The sequence below is a fragment of the Boleophthalmus pectinirostris genome, unplaced genomic scaffold (genome assembly GCF_026225935.1).
Source record: "Boleophthalmus pectinirostris isolate CB_2022bp ecotype Guang Dong unplaced genomic scaffold, ASM2622593v1 HiC_scaffold_21, whole genome shotgun sequence".
Classification (NCBI taxonomy): domain Eukaryota; kingdom Metazoa; phylum Chordata; class Actinopteri; order Gobiiformes; family Gobiidae; genus Boleophthalmus; species Boleophthalmus pectinirostris.
The window spans coordinates 19,349,909-19,372,828 of record NW_026571175.1 but is presented as its reverse complement, the minus strand read 5'-3'; the positions used below and the strand labels follow the sequence as shown (position 1 = coordinate 19,372,828).

Below are 22,920 nucleotides of genomic sequence, written 5' to 3'. Positions count from 1 at the left end.
AAGTCCAACTTTTTGTGCGATGGTTTGCATCTTCCTCTGTCTTTTGGGTGTGAGCGCAGGAGACGTTGTCGGTGCAGAACATTTCGTCGACGTTGTGGATTGTGTCGGAGAGAAAACTTGCAGACATACAGCACTTCAGAATCACACTGCTAGAGATTGAACGTGTATTTAAATTTGGCAGCTGAACATATTCTGTACTGTACTGTACAGGAGACAGGAGTCCCTTAGACGATCAGGACACAGCGGGAGGAACGCAATACGTGTTCATACACTAAAAACAAAAGGCATGCAAAATTGCACAAAAAAAATAAAAAATTCTAAAAATCAGCGAAACAGCGAGACCGCGAAAAGTGAATCGCGTTAGAGCGAGGGACGACTGTAAGCCAGGTCTAAACCAGAACTGACCCAGGTCTAAACCAGGTCTAAACAGCGTAGAGTTCTGGGTCAGTCCTTTCACCCGCGGTTAACTGAAGGTCTGTCCGGCCGCGTCTCCGGCGTTTCACCGCTGCTGATTTCACGGTGATTTTAGCGAATTTCTATGAAGAAAAAAACACCACTTCAATCCAGGTTAAAAAAAGCATTGTAACGCGCGTTACTCACATTTGTACCGAGTAAAATATTACAATTTTTCCCCCTGTAATGCCTTACATTACTGCGTTACAGCAAAAATCAACGCATTACTGTAATACATTACTTTTATAATACATTACTCCCAACACTGCTCAAAAATACCTAGAAGAAAGGCATTCTGGCTGTGCCTCTCCACAGATCTGACCAATAAATTGGCCTGGTTTGGTCTCCATGATGATAGAAAAGTTTAATGCCATACTGTGAAACATTTCAGGCAAAGTAATAACATCTCCATGGAGAAAAAGGGATACCGGACCTTCTACCAGAAATGTTGTCTCCATGGAGACACAGTATTATTATCATGTCTCCATATAGTCAAAGCAATAATATCTTTATGGTGACAAGCAAGCGGTGGACCCTCCAACAAAAAAATTACATGCACCTAAATGTTTGTTAATGCTTGGAACTCTTCAGTTGAAATATGTTTTACATTGTGATGTTAGCTGTAGTTAGTAGAATACTGTACTGAATAATTGTTGTTTTATAGCTTGTGCCAAAAGTGTACAGCTGCAGAAATGTGTGTGTGTGTGAGAGAGAAGTACTAAGTGTAGGAAGTGGGGCAAATTACTCAAGGTGCAGCATCTGGCAATGATTAGTGGCCATTAATTGGTGTTAACTGTTGCTACTAGTGTTTACAGAGTTGAAGGATAATTAGCTGGAGGTCAACTCAGGGCTCAAATTAACATGTCAGAACTCCGCAGCTGTCTCATGACAACCAGGGGAGCCATGCAGTGGTGGGTGGACCAAATTTCTGTGTCAGACCAGCATGGGATTTGAGAGCATATGTGTGTGTGCTGTGAATTATTATGGTTTTAGTGACTGGGGTGAGTGTTTCTGTGCCAGTCCTGGGGCAGCCTGCAGTGTGAGTCCAGTGTGACAGAAATGAGGCAGCTCCAGAATAACTCACAGCAGGCCTCCACACGGATGTCCAGAGTAAACAGAGCAGAGCTCGGCTGGTCTGTGAGAGTCCACAGGGAGCGGACTGAGGGACAGAGCTGCACCTGCGCCTGCACTGAACACAGCTGTGGACAGAGGCATGGACCAGCACTGAAGCAGAGCATGGAGATGTCATCAGGAGACATGGTTGGACTGAAGGAGTACTTTTACTCAGCCACTCAAGTACAGAAAACCAGATTTCAGGTGAGACTAAAAAATGTTTTATTTGATTTTTTTCCCCCTTTTTAATTAGTTTTGTTCTAACCATAAGAATAAAAAGCAAATGTGTCCATGTTTGAATTACATGGTCATCTGGATTAACTGTATAACTGTATTTGAAGTGGGTAGAGGGGAGAAGAGCATAAAGGACAAACAAATGCATTATGGACATCACAAACAGCACTGGCCCCACAGTGATGAAGAATAGTTACAGACAATTACAGACAAATGCAAAGTCTATTGTATAAGTGTTGTCCATGTAACTGCAAGGTGTGTGTCAGTGTATAACACAGTGAGATTTGCTACATTCTCATGACTGTGAGAGCACTGCTACAGTTTCTGTTTGTGAGAGGAACTCTGGGGCCAGCAGATCATTGCATACTAAGGCAGAGGGAACACTGAGATAATATCATGTAGGCACAGATTCATACATTAACAGGCGTAATTTACATTCCTACTTTGAACCAAAAAATAACTCTTTAAATAACTCTTCTCCTGGTGTTAAATCCAGAATCACGTCCTACAGGTAATTCCTCCAGCTAAGGTGGTCCTGTATAAGCTTCTGTAGCAGAAGATCTGGAGATGGGTTGAACTGCAGCATTGAAGGATGGGTCAACTACAGGCACAAATAACCTTACACAGATAATAAAATGAACCTTAAACTACATCTACAGTGGTGGGTATGGCCCCAGGAGATGATTCATTGTCTCATGCAGCGTTTTAATGTGGCGCAATTAATGACTGACTGTTTTATGAATAATACAGCGTGACGATTTGGGACAAAACATAGTGAAAAATACTGAGAGACTCAAATGACTGAGGGAATTTTGTTTTACATTATTTTTGTTTTTCTTATTATACTGTTTAACTTTGATCTGGAGCTTGGGCATTTGTCTTTACTCTGATCTCATATATACCATATATGAACAATGTCACAGGTAACAGACACTACTGGTGGAGGATCCTAGTCTAAAGTCCATTTAACTTTTATAAGTTTGAATATTAAGGAATATGAACTTGGATAAACACTCACCTTAATTAAGCTCCGGTTCACTGAACTTAGTGACTACAGGCCTGTGGCTCTGACATCTGTAGTTGTATGGTTTTATCACATCTCAAGTCCACCAACCCCTCTCTCCTGGACACCCTGCAGTTTGCCTACAGAGCCAGTGAGTCTGTAGAGGATCCAATAAATCTAGCCCTACACTTCATCCTGCAGAACCTGGCTTCCCTGGGAACCTACACACCTGCACCTCCAGCCACTGCTCTGTAAAACCATCTTTACGGCAATGAGTCTATGGCATCTGAGGAAAGCCAAGTTGCCAGCCCAGATGATGAGTCAATCCTCAGCTCCTCCATCACCGTTTGGTACGTCAGGGCCACTGCTATGAACAGAAACAGACTGCAGTTGTGTTCTCCGGTGAGAAGGTGATCGGCTGCAACCTCCCATCTCTTCAGGACCTGTAAGTCACAAGGACTCAGGGGCAAGTTCGGATCTCAGCTGACCCATTTCCCCCTGGACACAGACTATTTAAGCCACTCCCCTCAGGCAGGAGGCCATTCAGATTAGGACCTCTTGTTGCAAGAACAGCTTCTTCCCCTCTGCTGTTGGACTCATGAACACTACAACACCTGTCTCTTTACAGCACCTGTTACTGTCACTTTCAACAGTTGTAATTAACCTACTTAGGTTGATTATATTATCATTCTTTGTTTAATGTTGCACCATAATACCGGAGCAAGTTCTTAGTTTGTGAATTTTATTCACTGACAATCGCATTAAAAATTCAGATTCAGATTCAGAATTAGTTTGTCATCCATTTCCATTGAGAATCATTTTCTTGGCCATCAGTCTCTACAGCTAATGCTTTCCATATCTATCACTGTGACAGGCCCAGCGTGTTGGTTTGTTTCACTCAACGGGAGAAATGAATCACACACATGGTGAATAACAAGGAGTATTTGAGTTGTGCATTAACTACACTCACGCTGCTTTTGATGGCCGTATTAAGACAACATCCACAGGCCGCTAACTGAGGCTTTGTGTTAACAGCTCTTATTCTTATAGCCCTATTATCATTTTAAGTTTACATTGGACCTGTATTCTGTAACAAAATTGTTTTGAATTTCTAGTCTTGACTTAATACATAACTGATTGCTCTGCAACAGTATATATATATATATATATATATATATATATATATATATATATATATATATATAAAGCTGGTTTAAAGTGCTACTATCAGTGGCAGTTCATATAAAGAGTAATGCAGGCACATTATGGGCACATTACATCTATTAGACACTGCTGTGCAGCATGCAAATGTGTGCCCATGGGAGAGCACAAAATCATTTTAAACTTCAATAAGTTACAAGTGGTGGCAAGTCTCCCCCTATTCTGCATGAGCCCCAGGCAGCAATGAGGCTGGCTGCAATTAAGAGGAAATAAAAAAGCCCAGAGTAAACAAAGAAAAAGTGTAGAAGACTAATGAAAGAGACATTAACATTTGCTGGGAGATTGCCTTGTCTCTGATGAGGTCGTCTGCTGCTTGTTTTGATTGTCACAATACAATGCTACTGTTTTCAACAAGGATAATGTGCCATTCTGGTAATCTGCCACAGCAAGAATGACTTTAGGTCAACATGTGTAACTGTTATAGCATTTTAATTCAAATGTGCTCACTAACTGAAAACTATAAGCTACATGTGACTGAAGATACCAACAAATGGGACTTTTTTGTTGAAGGGCCTATATTATGCTGTTGTATGATCTATGTTAATGTTGTTTCCTTGTCAAAAACCTACTTGGAGATGTGTTTTGTTTCATTCACACACATTTAACACACAAATCCTGCATATCTAGGCTGTGTTCTTCTCTCAAACAGAAAACATTCTGTTCCACCTTGTGATGTCATGTAGTAATACAGGAAGTACTCCACAGTGTTTTAAACTGTATGCAAATGATTCTAATGAAGGTGTATAATTTCAACCCTGGAATTGCCATTCTACAAAAGGTAAGGGGTACGTAAAACTTGAAAACTACCTCTACATGACATCACAAGGTGGATCAGAGCATTTTGAGCTTTGGAGATGTAGACCGACTAATGGATTATTTAGACATAACTCCAGGTATGTTTTGATGAGGTAACAGCATTCTCACAGTAGTCAATTTTAGGTAATTTGTAAATTTAATTTAATTTGTGCAGTGGAGGTGAGTCATAAGGACATGCCATTGGAGGTAGCCTATTTATAACATTATATTATGTTCCCTCTTCCCTGTGACTCATAAATGAAAAATATCTATTATAAAGTATTGTTTTATCTATAGGGTCAGGTCAAATAATTCTTCATTTAGCCTTTTGTTTCATTAACACCCACCTAGTCCTAAGATATTTAGAAATATCTTAAAAGATGCAAAATTTAAAAATGAATGGGATCATCCAGAATCTACACTTATCACGTGCGCTTCTGCAGTATTTTTTATTTTTTATCACCGAGTCCCGCCCACTCTCTTGTGCCATTGGTTTAATCGACACGTTTTTGTTCCTCATTCGTCAGCGGTCAGATCCGTCAGCTGTGTTGTCAAGTAAACCAGGAACCAAACGTAAGCGAAGTGGTGCGTTGGCAAGTCCAGAGAAATTTGGAGCAAAGTACAATAAAACTGAGAATCCTGTGGTTTTAGGAGCGCACAGACGCAGCGGGACGGTGCGTAATGCAGACATATCTCCACTGAACAGCGTTTACTCTTGATAAGGTAAGTATTTACCTCAGAGTGTTGTAGGTTTCATTGTGATTGTCGTCTACATAGTATATTAACAAGCACCATGACCTTATGATCGTATTCATCATAAACATAATGCCAGCCTAGATTACTGCTATTCTAGAGCTGACTCACTCTCATTCACTAGTTATGCATTGCTATAAAAATCTCTCTGGATTTGTTTGCGTTATACAGTATAGGCCTACATAGAATGTACAAGTTCAGCTCATAGACTGTATATATTTGCTGTAGTGGCAGTTCATTCCTATAGTTCATTCCTATATCTTATTAAAACACTTATTTTTAAAATCAGTAGGCCTGCTATGTCCAATTTGGGAAAAGCATTACCATCTATTAAGTCTGTTAAATGTAGTATATTAAGGCATTTTTATTTAAACTATAACCAAACTGACATACAATCATGGATAACTTTTAATTAGTCTATTTCTCAGATCGCAGAGTGTACTGTTTACATAATTTTCTATGCATTATTTGTACCACTTAGGTACCTTTAGGCCTATGTCTTAATAATTTCAAAAGAAATAGTATAATGATTTCAAAAGGAATAGTACATGTGATAAAATGAGCTTGAGATGAGACAGATTTGAAGTGTGCTGCTTTCTGCTGTTCACTCATTTGCAGGTTGTCCTCTGCACAGTACAACATTGGCAGTAAACGTGAGCACCCACTGTGTCAAACTGTAAACATTACATTTGGACATCGCGCTCTTCTTTTATGCTCGGCTCACACTGTTTAATTTGCTGACTCGGATTTCCAGCCGCTGCAGAACAATACACAAGCATTTATCCTCCGTCTTGGCAGCAGCTAACGGTGTTTAAAATACAGCTGAAAAAAGTCTTTTTAGTGTGAGTTAAAATCCACTGTTCTGAGGCAACAGCCTGTCTCTCTTCACTATCAGAACAGACAGACCTGCATCTGATCATGCCAATTCACTCAAACTTACCTGCATAAATTACTTGATTGTATTTCAGTATTTTTCTTCACCAAGCATTTCATATTTAGGTGAATTTGTTGGCATTATTCAAATAATTATAAGCATTTTTTTTTCTATCATCATCATTTAGTCTGTCTCCAGTCCAGATTCTGTCTGTTTTTTCAGAGATCCATTTTTTTAGATCCATCTTGGTCTTACTGTGTGTGTCTTCCCTGAGCTGTCATGTTAATCAGACAGCACACATGAAGAGAAGGGAAATGGTGTTCTGTGACTAAATGAGATGGATCAGAAGTGCATGTTGTGAATCAGCGCATATAGAAGGTGCCGGGAATTAATTTAATTATGTTTAACAGATGTATGTCAAAGATATACCATCTGGTTGATCAAAACTGACTTTTCTTGTCTGTCTATAAATATACATTAAGTCGCACAAAAGAAGTTCTTCCAGGCTGCCGTAGAAATAAGAATACTATATAATACGTGTTTGTAATGTTTTTATATTTCTCTTCGTTATTCACCAGGTTTACAGATCAGAACCATGGGGAAGAAAGATGCAAGTGCCACAAAGTTACCAGTGGATCAGTACAGAAAACAGATTGGTGAGAGTTGAAATTTGTCTTGCAGTATAAAACAATTCATTAACAATGTAACTTTGTAATTGGTAATTGTATAACACTATTTACATATATAGTGCTGTTTTGATCACTAGGGATGGAAACCCAGTGGTGAAAAAAAAATTGTCATATGATTAACATTGTAAAATATAGACAATCAACTATTCAAAACCATATTAAACAGGATGCTGAAACCCATTAATTGTCTATAGCCATATTGTGCACTGAAAGTGTGTGCTGGTGTTTAGGGCTATGTTTTCCCTGTTCTTTTGGCAGATCACATTTGTCTCCAGAGCTTTACATCCTCTGATTTTAGCCTTTATACTTGCTTGTGTTGTGAGTTAACAGGACAGCAGTGCTGTTTCTCCACTGGCTGCAGAGTGACAGTTTCATCTGTTTTCAAACTGGGACACAAATGGGATTATTTAGCTTGTGCACCTCCCTTAACTGTCTGTCATTGTGTAAAACTCTGCAGGTTCAACAAACAAGAGGCGCACATCACATAACAAGCTCATCTCCCACTATGACATCTACAGCGCATTTCTATTTTACCTTTAGTGTTTTTCTCTCATCAATTCAGAAGCGTAACACTGGTGTCAGGGACACTTTGTATAGCCACCCCCTTCCAGCCTTCCATTTTTACAGCTTTCCTTCCTTTCAAAAGAATAGCCATCAGGCAATTTGAGCAAACCGCTGTTTAACAGCAAAGGTAAAAACAGGAAAGAGGGAGAGACGTCAGCCAGGAAAATGAAGCCTTCAAAGATAGCATGGGGCTGAGGCTTGTGAGAGCAGCCCAGGCCACACATGGTAATTTGAAATCGTAATAGAGTGCCCTATTCATGGCCCATCAGCAGTGGCCTGCTGGTGTCGAGCTGTACCATCATCTCTGCTGGAGAGCTTTGTGATGTCAGAGGGCCATCACAGGGCCACTGTTGACACTCCTTTAAATACCATTATTAAGCTGCTTATAATTGGCCCCGCTATGCTGTCCACAGAAAAGGTAAAGCTATGGTGTTCCGACATGCGTATTTAAAGGTGTAAGTAAGCCACTTTGTTCAGGCCATGATTGCCTCTGCTCAATAAACCAACTGAAGGCAGCACTCAGGCACCCAAAATATCTGTGTTTTAAACACATAGAGAAGTGCATCAATTTAAGTGTGGGGCTCACTTTACATCAGAGGACTAAGCTGAAATATGGTCTATTGTGTGTTAACATGTTACAGCCTTACCATGTAGATTTAACACTTGTAAACATGTAATGTGTGTACCCTCTGCCTCCTCTAGGGTGGTCCTCTCATTCAGAGTTCAGGCTCTGCTCCTTTGAGTATGGTGGAAGCCCTGTAGTCCCATGTGCAGCTCTGTGGCAGATGCCAGCGCTCCACACCATGTGCTGGTGACTGTTTGGCTCCCATGCCAAATAGACAGAAACAAAACAAAGCATAACATGCTGTCATGTGCTAGCCCAGTGCTCCCTGGGGCCTGAGGGAGAGCTGGCCCATACACAGAGGGGTGAATGTGTTCAGCAGCCACAAACATAAAGGAAACATTTACTAGATCACTGCCTACAGAAACACACTTACACTTACAACAATGTTATGTAAATATAGCCTCAGGTGTTTTTTCCTTTTTCTTGATTTCCCTGTTAGTTAGAAAGTTAGAGAAATTACTCACTTGTATAACACAAAATCTCACACAAATTGTGCTGTAGTGCTGATGTCTCTTTGATTCTCTTGTTAAATGAATATAACAGTCAGTGGTGCAGCACACATAGATTAGTCTTCAGTGCTGCTTGAACAGAGGAGACTAAAGCTGGTCTCATGAGCCCTTTGCAGTATCATCACTGGTGTATTCACAAACCCACCACAGTGCTGTATGTGAGAGGCTGATAAGAGAGGCACAAGTACTATGTATAATACAACTGTCTCCAAATCACCTACTCTACTCACATACACACACGGACACGCACACAAACACACACTGTGTAATTGTGATAATTTAGTACCAATTAAGTATTGATTGTCAGCAGATGGCGTGGAGGGTATTTTGTTTTGATGAATGCTAACATAAAAAGATAATTCTCTGTTGTAGATGCAGGTTTTTACTCATCACTAATGGAGCATGTTGTGTGATTTTGGAGAATGTGTGTTACCCCTCAGGGGTTTTCTTACAACATCAGCTGGCACAAACACAGTTTTCTGGACTCTTCTACCATTCTTCTTACATTGTATTTGTGTTATAGACACTCACCTGAAAATACTACATTTGAAAAATGTATCACAAAAATGCACAATATTTGAGTATCTTCACTGGCCAAAACAACTCCTTGCTTTTTGAATAAATACTCCCGTATCCAACAGCTCAACTCCCTGCTCAATTTCTGTGAAAGCAGAGTTACCTAAAGTGCCCTCCGCTGAAATGTTCACCACGCAGCTTTTGACAAGTCGAAAAGGCATCCACTGGTCCTCAAAGTAATTCCCACTGGCTTTCTGTCTGCTACTGGCAACACGTTCACCATTTCTATAGCCTCTCTACCTGGTCTTACAAGCAGCTCCTAAGTTCACTTTTTAGGATCCATAGAGACCAATTCTTCTTTCTGTTCCCCAAGATGAATAAAACATGTTTATTACTTTATTATGACATTCATTTCTGGCTCCTCATGTCTTTCAGGTAAACAAGACTACAAAAAGACAAAGTCATTCCTCAAGGCCACGCGGCTGAAAGCTGAAGCCAAGAAAAGTTCATCTGGATTAAGGGTAATACTGCTGTTATGTACTGATCTTTTTATTTTTTATTTTTTGGTCAAACTGAAGTGTAGATGGCAAAAACACTCCAATAGACATCAAACAATGAAACAACCATTCTGACCCATTAGCGTTCCCGTCTCAGCAAAATGGTTGAGGAATACTGTATTTTCGCAGCCATCAGCAAGGCATGATGGCTTCATATCCTTTACTATGGCCCCTTGATGTTTATGCTTTGTCTCTTTGTGATGCTAAATTAAAATATGTTAATATTAGATTTTCTACACCAGAAAGCTCTGCTAACAAATCTTTGAAATTACAAATATCTTTGCAAGTGAGTAGTAACTGCCCCTAGTGTGTATTTTGACTTTTCATATTTTGTTTACAGTACTGGTAGTGAAAGATTTGAGTGGCTCTTTTAGTTTAGCTCATACACAGAGAAGGAAAAAAAAAGAAGAAGAAGGAAAAAAAAAACACTGTGAGGATTATACAGCAGGGTCAGGTTTTTAAAATATGCATCTCTTTGACACGCAAGGCCTCATTAAGCACCTCTTTAATCCAATTAGATTAGTCCATATCTTGAAATATTGATATTGCTCATGAATAATTCATTTTTTTACACCCAAGATGAGGGAAATTTTCCGAGGTCGGATTAAAAATACCCCAGGGACAGGGATATTAAACTGAGTTAGACCTCTCTGCCCCAAGTTTGATTGAAATTCAGTGCAAATGTAATGGTTCTTTGGTCACGCTTGCATTCCCAGTACACTGCCACATAAACTTCAGATTTTTGCATGGCCTTCATGGCTATAGAAAGCCTTCAAGTGTGGCAACTTAAAAATAATGACAAGTCTATGATATAATCAGAGACCTGTCACTAGGGTTGCAACATTAAATGCAATGAATCATGTTATTAAAACATAAATTGTAAATTGCAAAAGAACCGCAATTTAATATTTTTCCCTAATCATTCAGCTCTATCTGCCATAACAACAAATTTTGATGTGCAATATATTTCTGCAGAGAATTATCATAAACAATAATACTAAAACTACTTCATGCCACTTACACACTGAATCACACTCATATTATAATTACTGAGCCCCAAAAATAGTTTCATATGTCATATACTGAACAATAGTCATTATAGTAATTATGTGTCAGGTCTTGTAAATTAAGTAAACCATATTAAATTCATCCAACAGTGAATTAGTTTGTCAGAAATATTAAATACAAGATCTCTTATTTTTCTTTCCCATTGCCTCCTCTTGTTTTGGCATCTCAGATTTGTATGCTGGGGGAATGTGGCAGATGCTACAACAGGCTGTCCTGGGGCTGTCCAGTCTGGAGAACTTGGCAGAATACCCCAAAAGACAAAGTTAAAAAAGAAAATAGAAGTTGTGGAGTGCACAGACGGTAACCTATGAATATCTCCTCATATATTAGCTGTTACTGTGGGTGCACTAAAATAGTTCTGTTGTTGCCTGAGCGCATCGTCTAAACCATGACATAAGGTCACAGTAGCCATGATGAAGTCTGCTGTGGTTTGTTCACTCTCTTCAAAGTAGCTGAGATGCACATTCAGGAAACAAACTCGCTCCCTTGTCTAATTGGCACACTAGCCTTCTGTTCTTTTCGACCCAGTGTTTGGGTTTAATTTAGTCGCGGGGTTGTGAAAGTTTAAAAAATACCAGGAGAAGACAGAGACTGCAGATAATGAGCATCCTGGTTTGTAGATGTTCTGTGTTTAATGCCAAGCGTATAGTTCACATTGACATATATTCAGAATGTAAGAATGGGGACACTTGCAGATAGGGAAAAAAGTTCTCACCAGAAAAGCATGTCAGGACAACATTAATAAATCTCACATTTCTCCAAAGTTTAAAAAATAAACTTGAGGGCACTAACATTAGCCAGATTCAGTCGACACTTTCCATCAACATTTTCTTATTTAAAAAATAAATTGTTTAATAATATTACCACTTTAGCTTTTGTATCACAAAATAGTGACAATATAGTCTGCCAATTTGAGCAAACATTTATTTTACTACTTTTAACTACCTTCTGCAAGTTTTTTTTTTTTTTGTTTTTTTTTACCAGTAGATGGCAGATGTGAAACCTATCCCCCCTCCCCTCACCTGGAATTTGTTCAGACTCACCTGTGCTCTCTGGTCTTCTTCTGTCAGGCCACAGCGGGCACACGATCACACAGTAGTAACATAGATAACATCTAGTGGTGACATGTGAGAATACAACAGGGGTTGATCGACCAGGCTATTTACAGTTGTAGCTTTCAATGGAAAGCTGTAAAGAAGGTCTGAGTATAGCAAAACGTTGAACAAGAAAAATAAAAATACTAAATAGGTATAGCATTGTTGTTGAAGTATATTTACAACTTTTGATTGATTTCTGTATTCCTTGATCATTCATAGTGCCCTCTTTTACTCAGTCTCGTCGTAAAACAGTGTGAAATGTAAGCAAACATCTGTTCCTGAGCACCAGTAGCTGTATTATTGTGACAGTGGTCCGTAGTGTCTCCACCGCCCACACAGCGCCAACAGCACCTCTGAATTGTGCACAAACAAACCCGCCACGAGGAGAATAAAAGCTGGACCAGATGAGCTGCTGTCTGCTGTGCCGTGGCTCGTCGCCAGGGTGACAGAGACCCAGCTCCCAGCATGCCGAGCGTGTGCTGCAGCTGCCGGTGATGAAGAGGATGATGGGGATGAAGATGGTGGAGCTCCATCAGAATGTGTGTGAGTGGGAGTCGGCGCGGCGGGCCACTTGATGTTACCACGAGCTCAATCAAGTGCAGGTGCTTTCTCCAGCTCAAGTGTTTTCACCCATTCCCCTCCAGTTTGTTTTCACTGCCACTGTAACCAGCTGTTCTCTCTGTCTCACACAACCAAAGCAAACACACAACTGCATTGTGCCGTCAGAAGAGCAAGCATGCAATACAGGTCAGGAATGTTGTAATGGATGAGAGATTTTTAGCTAAAACTGAAAGGTGCATTGTGTAACTTTTCTGGTGGAGGTTCTGTCAAATGCTTGCCTCCATGGAGATGTTATTGCTTTGTCTGGAATGTTTCACAGTATGGCATTAAACCTTTCTTCATGGAGACCAAACCAGACCAAGTTACAGGTTAGATCTGTGGAGAGGCGACTGTCAGAATGCCTGTTTTGTTTGTTTTGTTTTTGAGCAATAAAGCCACTTATAATTGATTAAATGCAAGGTAGAGCTGTTTAATGTCATAGTATGGAACATTCACGGCTTAGCAATGACATATCATAGAGCTATAGGAACAAGTGGATGACGGATGCTCCACCAGTGTAAGTCTAGAATAATCTAAACAAAGCTATATCTACATGTATTTATGCAGAGTGATGCTCTTGGGCCATTGTGAACAGCTTCACTCTGGAGGGCAATAAATGGCCGCTCTGAGAACATTTTAAACAGGTGGTCTGCTGCTACTGGGGTACATTGTCCTTGAGGTATATTTAGCCACAGGTGAAAGAAAAGACCACTGCATATAGTACCAAGAAAGCAAATTTATTTAATGTTCTTTGTGAAAGCAAATATATACAATTTCAATACATTTAATTCCAAAAGTCAGTTTAATGGAGTATATGCAACTCATTCCTACTCATCTTATTGTTTTAGCCTCTATTCAACAAAACTGCACTTACATACCAACAATGGCAGAGATGTCGTCCATGGAATCACCATTGTGTCTGTCGTGTTTTTCAAAGCCTTGAAGAACACAAGAAAAAGAAAACAATCAGCCTTCTGTGATTCGATAACACTTCGTTTTCTCCAAAGCTTCGACAGAATAGAAAAGTAAATCAGGCATTGTGAGCCTAGCGGGTAATATATGAAACTAAAGTGCATGAAATTTAAAAGTTTTCCAATTAAAGCCAGGACTTAAAGCTGTTTGGAGGCTGCTGGGATGGAGATAAATGTGGCGCTCGGGCTAATGAAGACCAATGCTGCTGTTGACGAGGCGCTGCTACAACATGTACACAGACAGAGATGCCTTTTAATTGCCACACACACACACACACACACACACACACCTCCAGCCTTCCTGTCATAGAATTATTATTATTATTATTCTCAGCTCCCCACCACTCTCTTATCACTTGGTTTGCTCTTTACCAGCAGCAGTGTGGCCTCTGGGTTGATTCCACAATCCAATTATTCCGATTCAATGTTTTTATTACCTATTTGTTTCTATCTGTCATGGTTCAGATAACAGAGCTTTCTTTTTTTTCCAGTTTTTATTTCACCATTGTAACCTGCTTAGTGATGTTTCCTACCAGTACATTATAATTAATTAGGGTTTATAATAAGCGCAGGTTTATCCGCTGGAGTGACTTTGGCTTTGGGTTTTGTGTTGGAAAGGTTATGTCATTAAGAGTGGAGGAGGAAAACTTATAATGGGAAAATGGAAAAACAATAATGATGAAAAATGAATAAGGAACTAAACATTAGGATTCTGTTGTATGGAATTCCAGGTGTAAATTTCTTGGAAATAAAGGTGTACTCTGTAACTTTCTGGTGGAGAGGATGCAAAGTAAAGAAAAACCTTGGTGATGAAGTCAAATATGACTTTTGTGAGGTTATAACTATTGTAAATATAAATTGCAATTTTACACTAATCAAGAAGCAATTTGTGAAGTAAAGTTGAAAAATATGTTGAAAATTACAGGAAGTAGAGAGGTCTAAACACACTTATGACATCATGTTGGGGAGAATTCAATTCAAGATTTTTTTTTTTTTTTGATACTTTAAATATTAATTCAACAAAATAAAGGTGGTTTCTTATATTTGTATTTGTGAGATAATAATTTCTGTGTACATTAGAGGCGTTTTGCCCAGGTAACAGTTTTGAAATTTCCTAGTGTGATGTCAGTTTCCAACCAGGAAGTAATTTTATTTTAAACCTAAAAAATGGCCAAATTTGGAAAACAAATGTGGATGTCTTTGCCAAAATCTTAAATATAATGATTTTAACTGTTTTTTAGTAAAATGAGAAGTCTAACCTGTCATAGGCACTTTAACCCACTGTCACAACAGCTCTTGTGGCGTGGCCCAGTTTGCACGTTAAAACTGATCTCAAATATTTCTCTTTGAATACCCTCCAATCAGTGTGTGCTCTTTCACAGTCCTCCAAGCCCTCCAGTGTTGATTAGAAAGTTTGTGGCTAATGACTTCTCTTGATAAAGAATAACTGGCATTGTTCAATAGTCTGAGTGGGCCTAATGAAACTCCAGCTGATGAAGATTGTAATCGTGTGAGCACCACATAATGAACAAGCGCTCCTAATTCCCATTTTACACTTGAATGCCACTCCTCTGGAAAGCCTCAATTTGTTTGACAATTAACCAATGGCAATCCAAAAAATAGGGCATTTGTTGAGGAAAGTTTAACTTCAGAGTAGAGATGTTAAAACTGAACAGATACTATTACTCATTATATTATATGACTTGTTTTTATTTATTGTCACTTTTCCTGTAACAGCGAATGAGAATTAATGAAATATTTAGATGTTTTGTTAAACCAGGGTATACTCACTCAAATCAATATTCCACAATGATGGCATCACTTAAATATGCACTATCTAACTTTTATTGCAGGAGAGCAGAAAGGGTGGACTTAGATTTAAGACTTTGATCCACAATGGAAATTATAGTAGCTCACACATCACAATATGTTACAATAACAAAGAGCAAGAATATAAATGGTAATAACAAATTCAAACTCAAAATTCTAAATAAAGGGAAGAGTCATTTTAGACACAGTAATAACATAGTGTAGCCTGATGCATCAGCCAGTTTCATTTTGTGGAAACCATCTGACCTCGCAGCTTTAGAATTTGTTTGGTTGACGGTAGGTGGGTACTTTTTTGTTTAAGCAATCACTGCTATTTGGTTGTGATGAATGTAATGCACCACTAACAGGGCTAACTGGTATATTAAGCTTTTCTCAAATTCTGTAGGAAGAAGGGCAATAACGTCTTTCCCATTGATAAAATTCACCAAACATTCTCTTTGTTCCGGCTTTAAATCCTCAATCTCGGGAATCGTTGCCAACACAGAATGTATGGCTCTTTGCTCATTGGCTGGTGCCCGGACTCACACTTCTGTTGTACTTGCAAACTGTCTAGTGTATTCTGTTTCCATAGTACCATAGTAGAAACATAGTGCACCTCTGATTGCAAATAGAGAGATTAATTTTTTCTTACAAAGGCATTCATACATGCATAGATTTGTTTTTGCTAAAAAGTGTAATTTTATTGTTTTGTTTCTGTCTGTGTCTGTATAGGATGCGTTCTTGGTGGTAGTGGCGATCCTGGTGTTTGTCCTCTGTGTGTACGCCTTCTTCTACCTGAACCTCAGCACTGAAGTTAACTTAGACCTGGATGTGGACTGACGAAGCCTGAACCAGAAATCAGTCAAGAGTTAACAGACAAATGGTGATGGTGGTGACTGTTATTTTTTTTCAACTATTTCTTCAGACAAGTCATGGACAGTGGTTTGTCTTCTTGTCCTGATGTATATTTTTATTCTGTATACTTTTTGTTTTGTGGGTGAGCAATAGTATGAATTTTACACTGTGATGTTTTGCGACTGAACCAAATCCAAATGTTCTTTTAACCATCATGGGAAACCCTTGGCTCTTGGTCACGTCTGTTTCCCAGTTTTCCATCAGTCCAAAGAAAATAACCTTTTTGTAATTGACGGAGATAAAAAACATTCTGCACAGTCACATTCCATTGTTTTTTTTTGTTTTGTTTTGTTTTTTTGTTTTGTTTTTTGTTTTGATTTGTTTTTTCATTAATGGATAATTGTAAATATTGTATCAAAGAAATATACTTTTTTTGTTTGTTTGTTTGTTTCTTTTATTCTGATCATTGCATTTGAGATTAGAACCCACAAGTCATGGTTCTGAGTTACATTTTTGAGGAGAAAACATAACAATTTATTCTACTTGCAAACAATACTTTACCAGTTTAGCAACTCAAACATGCTAATCTTTTAGAACAGGGAAAGGCTAACCTGAATTGTAAAGGTGACCTCAATACTTTTTTGTACATTCAACTGTTTTGATACAATGTTTTGTACAGTAGTTCTAAGCAATACCTTTTGTCATAAAGCTTTGGTCTTTGTAAATGCAAGAAAATACACATGTTTTATTTTAAGCTTTTTCAGATTGTTGGGCATAATATTTGAAGTCTTATAAATTGTCTACTACACAATTCAATAATCTTAAAGTGCACTTGAAGAAAGGGAAGTAGTTCCATTTAGAAGTGTCTGTGCTGAAGTCAAGGCCAGAGTATGGTGAGAGGCTGCAGAAATGTGCTCTTATGGCTTTATGTCTGAGGATCTGTCACGTCAGCTATGTTTTTCTGTTCTTTTGTTGGTCCCTGGGTAAGATGAATCACTGAAACATGATTAAATGGAGCAAAGATCAATAGAATAATCAGACAAATCATTCCCGTAGATGTGAATTCCATTTGGCAGTTGGTGGTATAAATAAGGATGTTGTCATTTCCATCTTAAAACATGCACCATAGGCAAGATAGTTCAATATCTGGACATGGGTGCTGTGCTGTACTGCTGCTGCTCACTGCTCCTCAATACCTCAATAAAAATACTTTTAACTTTTCCAAAGGTAAAAGTCCTATATAATGCAAAACTGACTCTTGTGAAGTTTAAGACATGTTAGAATGTTGTTATCTCATCAAAAAACATACTTTGAGTTGGCTTTTGTTTCATTCACACATGTTTAGTAGAGTAAATTTGTATTAATAGTCTGTTTACTCCAAAGCTCAAAATGCTCTGTTCCACTTTGTGATGTCACGAAGTGGTAGTTTTCAGGTTAACAGGTTTTTACCTTTTTTGTTCAGAAGGTTTTTTGTTGTGTATGGAGTTTAAAAACATAGAGTAGCATTTCCTGTATTACCACTTGACATCACAAGGTGGAGCAGAGTGTTTCCAGTTTGAGAGAACTCAGCCTATATAGGATTTGTGTTTTAAATGTGTAAATGAAACAAAACATAACTCCAGGTATGTTTGTAAAGAGGAACAACATTCTAACAGAGATCAGAAAATAGTCTATAGCACATTTTCATTTTGAGGACAGAGAGGTGGATGAGCAGTTAAACTGAATCAAAGTGGGGCTTCAGTATGTGCTTTGAGCTCTACAAGGCGAGCCACTAAAATCTTCCTAGTGTCTGCTGGATCTAAACGGCCGCAATCAATGTGAATCAGGATAAAAGTGAAGTTTCAAGTTGACACGTTCACATAATATCAAAAGTTGGACCAAGCTTTTCTTAATATACAGTATATAATAATATTCACATGGCCAGAATAGTAAAAAGTGAAATGGTTAGCATGTAGGGGTGTAACGATATCCAAGTCTCACGATATGATGTCGTCACAGTATGAACCTCATGGTGCAATATTTATTGCAATATCGTGGGAAAACTCACAATATGGTGGGGAGGCTCACAATATTATGATATTATACATCATTGCAAGACTGACATTATAAAATGCTTTGACCACAACATTTATTGTCCTATTCTAGGAATGTAACAATATCCAAAGCTGACAGTATGATACTGTCACGATATGCATCTCACAGTACGATATTTATCGCGATATTTTGAAGAGGCTAATAATTAAAGATGGGACACTTTTTGCTTTTAAAATACCTTGACAAAATTTTTTTTGAATTATTTCTGTCATAATCCCAAGAATTCAAGTAAAAAACATCTCTTCATGTTGTCTGCACTGAAATGGGATTTGTAGTTCCCTATTTTTATAAGCTGTTGCTACTATAAAACAATGCATTTAACCAAAATAACTTGTAATTCAATATATTGTAACAGCCCACGATATTATTGTGAGACTTTTGATGATATGTTATCACGATATTTCGGTTACTGTTGCATCCCTATTAGAGTGTGACCAGAGATGTTCCTCATTGTTTCTACATAGTGTTGTTTAGTTAAATAGTTTCATTTTCATGCATTTGCAAACCCAAACAAACGCCCTTCTGTGTCTGAGATACTGTGGAAATGTGAGACCAATTTTAAACTTTCAGTTTCTGCTTTTCCCCTCGGTTTCTCCCATGACCTCTGACCTCTTGTAAAATCCAACATGTCAAAGAAACCATTATGATAAGGCTGGTCCGTGCCCTCAGCCCACCTCTGCATTATCAGGATAGTACCTCCTCTGCTGCAGTACAACTCTACCCATGTAACAATAGACAGCAATGCATTATGGGTCTCCAGATATGACACCTGTTATCTGCAGGGTCACCATTAGCAACAAGAGGAGCCCTGACTTGAGCGCAAAGAGCATCAATGCAGGTCAATGTTTACCAGGGTCATTTTTCAGCCGCTGTAATGAGCGTGATGTCTGCTGCTGTTATAAGACCTTAATTGTTTTTGTCTAGGCCTTTTCCACTGACTGTGATGTTAAACAAGACCAGGGACCATTCTCAATCAGTTTTATACTTTGTTTAATCTTTATTTGTGGCATTTATTTGTATTTAACGTTTAATGATATTGAGAGTCTCATCTAACTGACTGGATGTCTTTACCGATAAGATTTTAAGACTGATGATGAATTATATTACTAGTAAAAATATAAATATTTGTGAAGTCTCAAGTCTCAAATAAGCCTATGAAAATATGCTTAAAGGTACAGTATGTAAAATTTCCAGTGGGGGTGCAGTAATGATGCAGACTTAGACATGCCTAGATAGAACGTGGGCCCTGTTGCCATGGCAAATGTAGCAGCCATCTTGTGAGTAGAATAAGAGCAAAATTATGATTGAAAATAATGTAAAAGGGTCAGAAAATAATTGACTGAAGTGCTTAAATTGACATGAAATGGTATATGTGTGGTCTTAATAATGCAGGGAACTATACCTCTCTGTTAGGACATTTTTCCTCTGAATAATGAAAATTATATAGAATAAATGAAATATTTTATGTAGAATTAAACTATTTTTGTGTGCTTATTCACCCTATGGACACAACCATAATTATTCTACTATTGTACTTTTACTTCATGCCTGTTACTGTAAAAGAAGAATTTATTACAAAACGAAAAATAATTTATCAAGATTTGTTCACATTTGGTTCTGGAACTTAGGCATTAGATTAGATAAGAATACAAAAAAGTCCAATTATCACAATATAAAAAAAAAATTTAAAAACCCGTTGTGATTGTAGAATTCTAGTCAGAACTCTCTCTATTGCATTTAACACAGCCATGCTTCTACTGTAGGGAGTATTATACCCTCTGATTATGCAGGTTAGATAATAATATAATATCAATAAGGACTGAGCTGGTCATGTCTTTGGTACAGTAGTGAAAATTCCCAAAAAGTTGCCAGAAATGCCAGAAAAGTTACACATTGCACCTTTAACTATATTATTAAAATATACTAACCATCAAATAGCATAAAACACCAATAGAAGTATAATATAAGTAATACGAAAACTGTAATACTGCTAAAATAAGTACAGGTGACACATTTAGGGCTAGAATACAAAAAAAAAAAAAAAAAGAACACTCCATCACAGTTGTCATGACAATAATGACCCTTAGAAGAGATTAATGATTAACTTGACCTACAGATTTGTATTAAGGTTCCTTTACATGCAGATATTTGCCCATAACAACCAAAATAAATGTTGTTTTTAAAGATGACTTCAACATAGGCCTGTTACTCCAGGAAAGAAGAGCTACTCACTGTCCACAAGACAAACGATCTGCTCGCCACACACACAGACCTGCTTCATTTGTCATGTGGGGATGTCAACAAGATAAACTGACTGTGTGTCCTGGCCTCATACACACATATTCATATCTGAGCGTAATGCGTAATGCACTTTCCCACAGTTCGGCTGATAAGAAAGGTTCTCATACACTGCTGTTTATAACGACATTGAACATGATGCTGTCACCAAATAAGAGAAAGAGAAATAAACACATTTTTATGGCTATATTCTGTAAGACTTGTAAAGTTTTGCCTAGTTTTCAAATAGAATATGCTGATTGCAAACACCCAGATTTGAAATAAGACAGTTTTCCTCCACAGTATTTTCATGAGAAATTTCCAAAATGAAAATCTGCAAATGTTGAACCTGATCATTTATGTGACCAGATCCTTGACTTTACTACAACAAAAATCTGCATATTAGCAATAGTCATTTTATTATAACTCCCATTCTCTTTCTCCTTTGCTCACCTCTGTCTTTCTGTCTATCCTACACTCTTCCTTCTCTTTCAAATGTACACCACCCTCTCTGTCTCTCTCCCTTTCTCTCCCATTGCCCCCTCTCTCTTTCATTCTATTTATTTCTGTGTCAATCTCTCTCTCTCTCTCTCTCTCTCTCTCCTTAACCCCCTCTTTCTTTCTCTCATTTTGTCCATTCTATCTCTCTCTTTGCTCATGTTTCTCTTTCTTCCTATCCACCACTCTCTCTCCGTCTCTCTCTTTCCTTTACAACCCACTCTCTGTCTGTCTCTCTCTTTCCTTTACATCCTACTCTCTCTCTGTCTCTCTCTGTCTCTCTCTTTCCTTTACATCCTACTCTCTGTCTGTCTCTCTCTTTCCTTTACATCCTACTCTCTCTCTGTCTCTCTCTGTCTCTCTCTTTCCTTTACATCCTACTCTCTCTCTGTCTCTCTCTGTCTCTCTCTTTCCTTTACATCCTACTCTCTCTCTGTCTCTCTCTTTCCTTTACATCACACTCTCTCTCTGTTTCTCTCAGTCTTTCTTTTCTTTACATCACTTTCTTTCTCTCTCTCCCCTGGTGTCCCGTCTCTCTTTCTTTCTATTTATTTCTGGGTATCTCTGTCTCTCTCGCTCTTTCTCCTTAACCCTGTCTTTCTCTCTTTCTTTCTGTTCTCTCTCTTCCATTCACTCCCCCCCCCCACTGGGTGTGATGGGATGTTGATCAGTATGCAGCGTGCGCTTGTGTCCATGCTCCAGTGAAGCAGAGAGTTTCTGTGACGGAGCGGTGAGGAGCGAGGAGGGTCTGCCCCGCCAGGAGCTCATTTAGGCCCTATCTCTGTAGCACACAAGCACACATGGAAACCCACACACACTGCTGCAGACTCTGAAGGTACCATTAAGGAGAGAGAGGAGACAGGACCAATGATGCATGTCACAAACTACTACTGCTTCTCTCACATCATGTCTATACCTATTTTTACTACTAGACTTTTTAATTTCCCCCTCAGCCTGAGAAAAGTATAGGTCAGTAAAATTGTACTTGGATGCATTTATGTGACGCTTCTCTACCGATTTCGCCATTCAAACCACATTATATCAAGAAAAGTGATCGCCCGATCACTTAAAAGCTCTCTTTCACATTCATACACTCAACTCAGTAATGCTTTAAGGTAGATCAATGCCTTGCCCATGGACACAGTGGGAGTTTGCAGTTGCACATAATCAGGGTTAAATCAGAACTGTGTAGGATCTATTCTTGCATTGTTTTGAAGATACACACATTTCAATATTGCATTATAAAAATTGAATTATTTTTACTAATTTATACATTTTTAACCAGTTTATGTTTTAATACTAACTCTAATTTTAAACATTTAATGGCATTGCATATTTAATTAGTAAAATATTATGGATTTTATTATCACTAATGTAAATGCCAGAGATAGATACTTTTTTTTTTTGCACATTTCTTACACGTGTAATCCAGAAAGAGTACCTCTGCCCCCCACCTGAGAGTACAACATCACACTGTAGAAGCGGACACACACACACACACACACACGCATGCACACACACAGTCCCTTATTCTGACCCAAACCTGACCTGCATGCCCATCCTAACAGCTCTCCCTTGTGTTTAATTGGTCCGACCTTGTTGCGATGCCTCTGATATGAATGCATTAGCAGGATATATGGCCGTGCTCTGGATTACAAGCACCCCTGCGTGCTGTGAGGAGCGTGGTAATGTCGGATTTAGTGGGCCAGTGCTGAGAGTCGTACTGTCATCCTAATCCCAATGCA

The 22,920-nt window shown here is 38.5% G+C and overlaps 1 protein-coding gene across 2 annotated transcripts; it reads left to right on the top strand.

Moving 5' to 3' along the window:
• Nucleotides 1-5,358: 5,358 nt before the first annotated feature.
• Nucleotides 5,359-17,060, top strand: triqk (triple QxxK/R motif containing). 2 transcript variants are annotated; one of them, XM_055157512.1, is made up of 5 exons: nucleotides 5,359-5,542; nucleotides 6,669-6,824; nucleotides 7,025-7,102; nucleotides 9,785-9,870; nucleotides 16,184-17,060. In XM_055157512.1, exons 2-5 carry the CDS (start codon nucleotides 6,779-6,781, stop codon nucleotides 16,289-16,291), a joined length of 318 nt encoding a protein of 105 aa, XP_055013487.1. In that variant the 5' UTR covers nucleotides 5,359-5,542; nucleotides 6,669-6,778; the 3' UTR covers nucleotides 16,292-17,060. The 2 variants fall into 2 exon arrangements, 1 of the variants encoding a protein (XP_055013487.1); XR_008632739.1 differs by lacking the exons at nucleotides 6,669-6,824; nucleotides 16,184-17,060 and adding an exon at nucleotides 11,144-16,169.
• The last annotated feature ends 5,860 nt before the right edge of the window (nucleotides 17,061-22,920 follow it).

Coding starts and splice junctions, on each gene's coding strand:
- triqk (XM_055157512.1), top strand. CDS start 6,779: ATGAGATGGATCAGAAGTGCATGTTGTGAATCAGCGCATATAGAAG. Junction 6,825..7,024: donor TGAATCAGCGCATATAGAAG/GTGCCGGGAATT, acceptor GTTATTCACCAG/GTTTACAGATCAGAACCATG. Junction 9,871..16,183: donor AAAGTTCATCTGGATTAAGG/GTAATACTGCTG, acceptor GTGTCTGTATAG/GATGCGTTCTTGGTGGTAGT.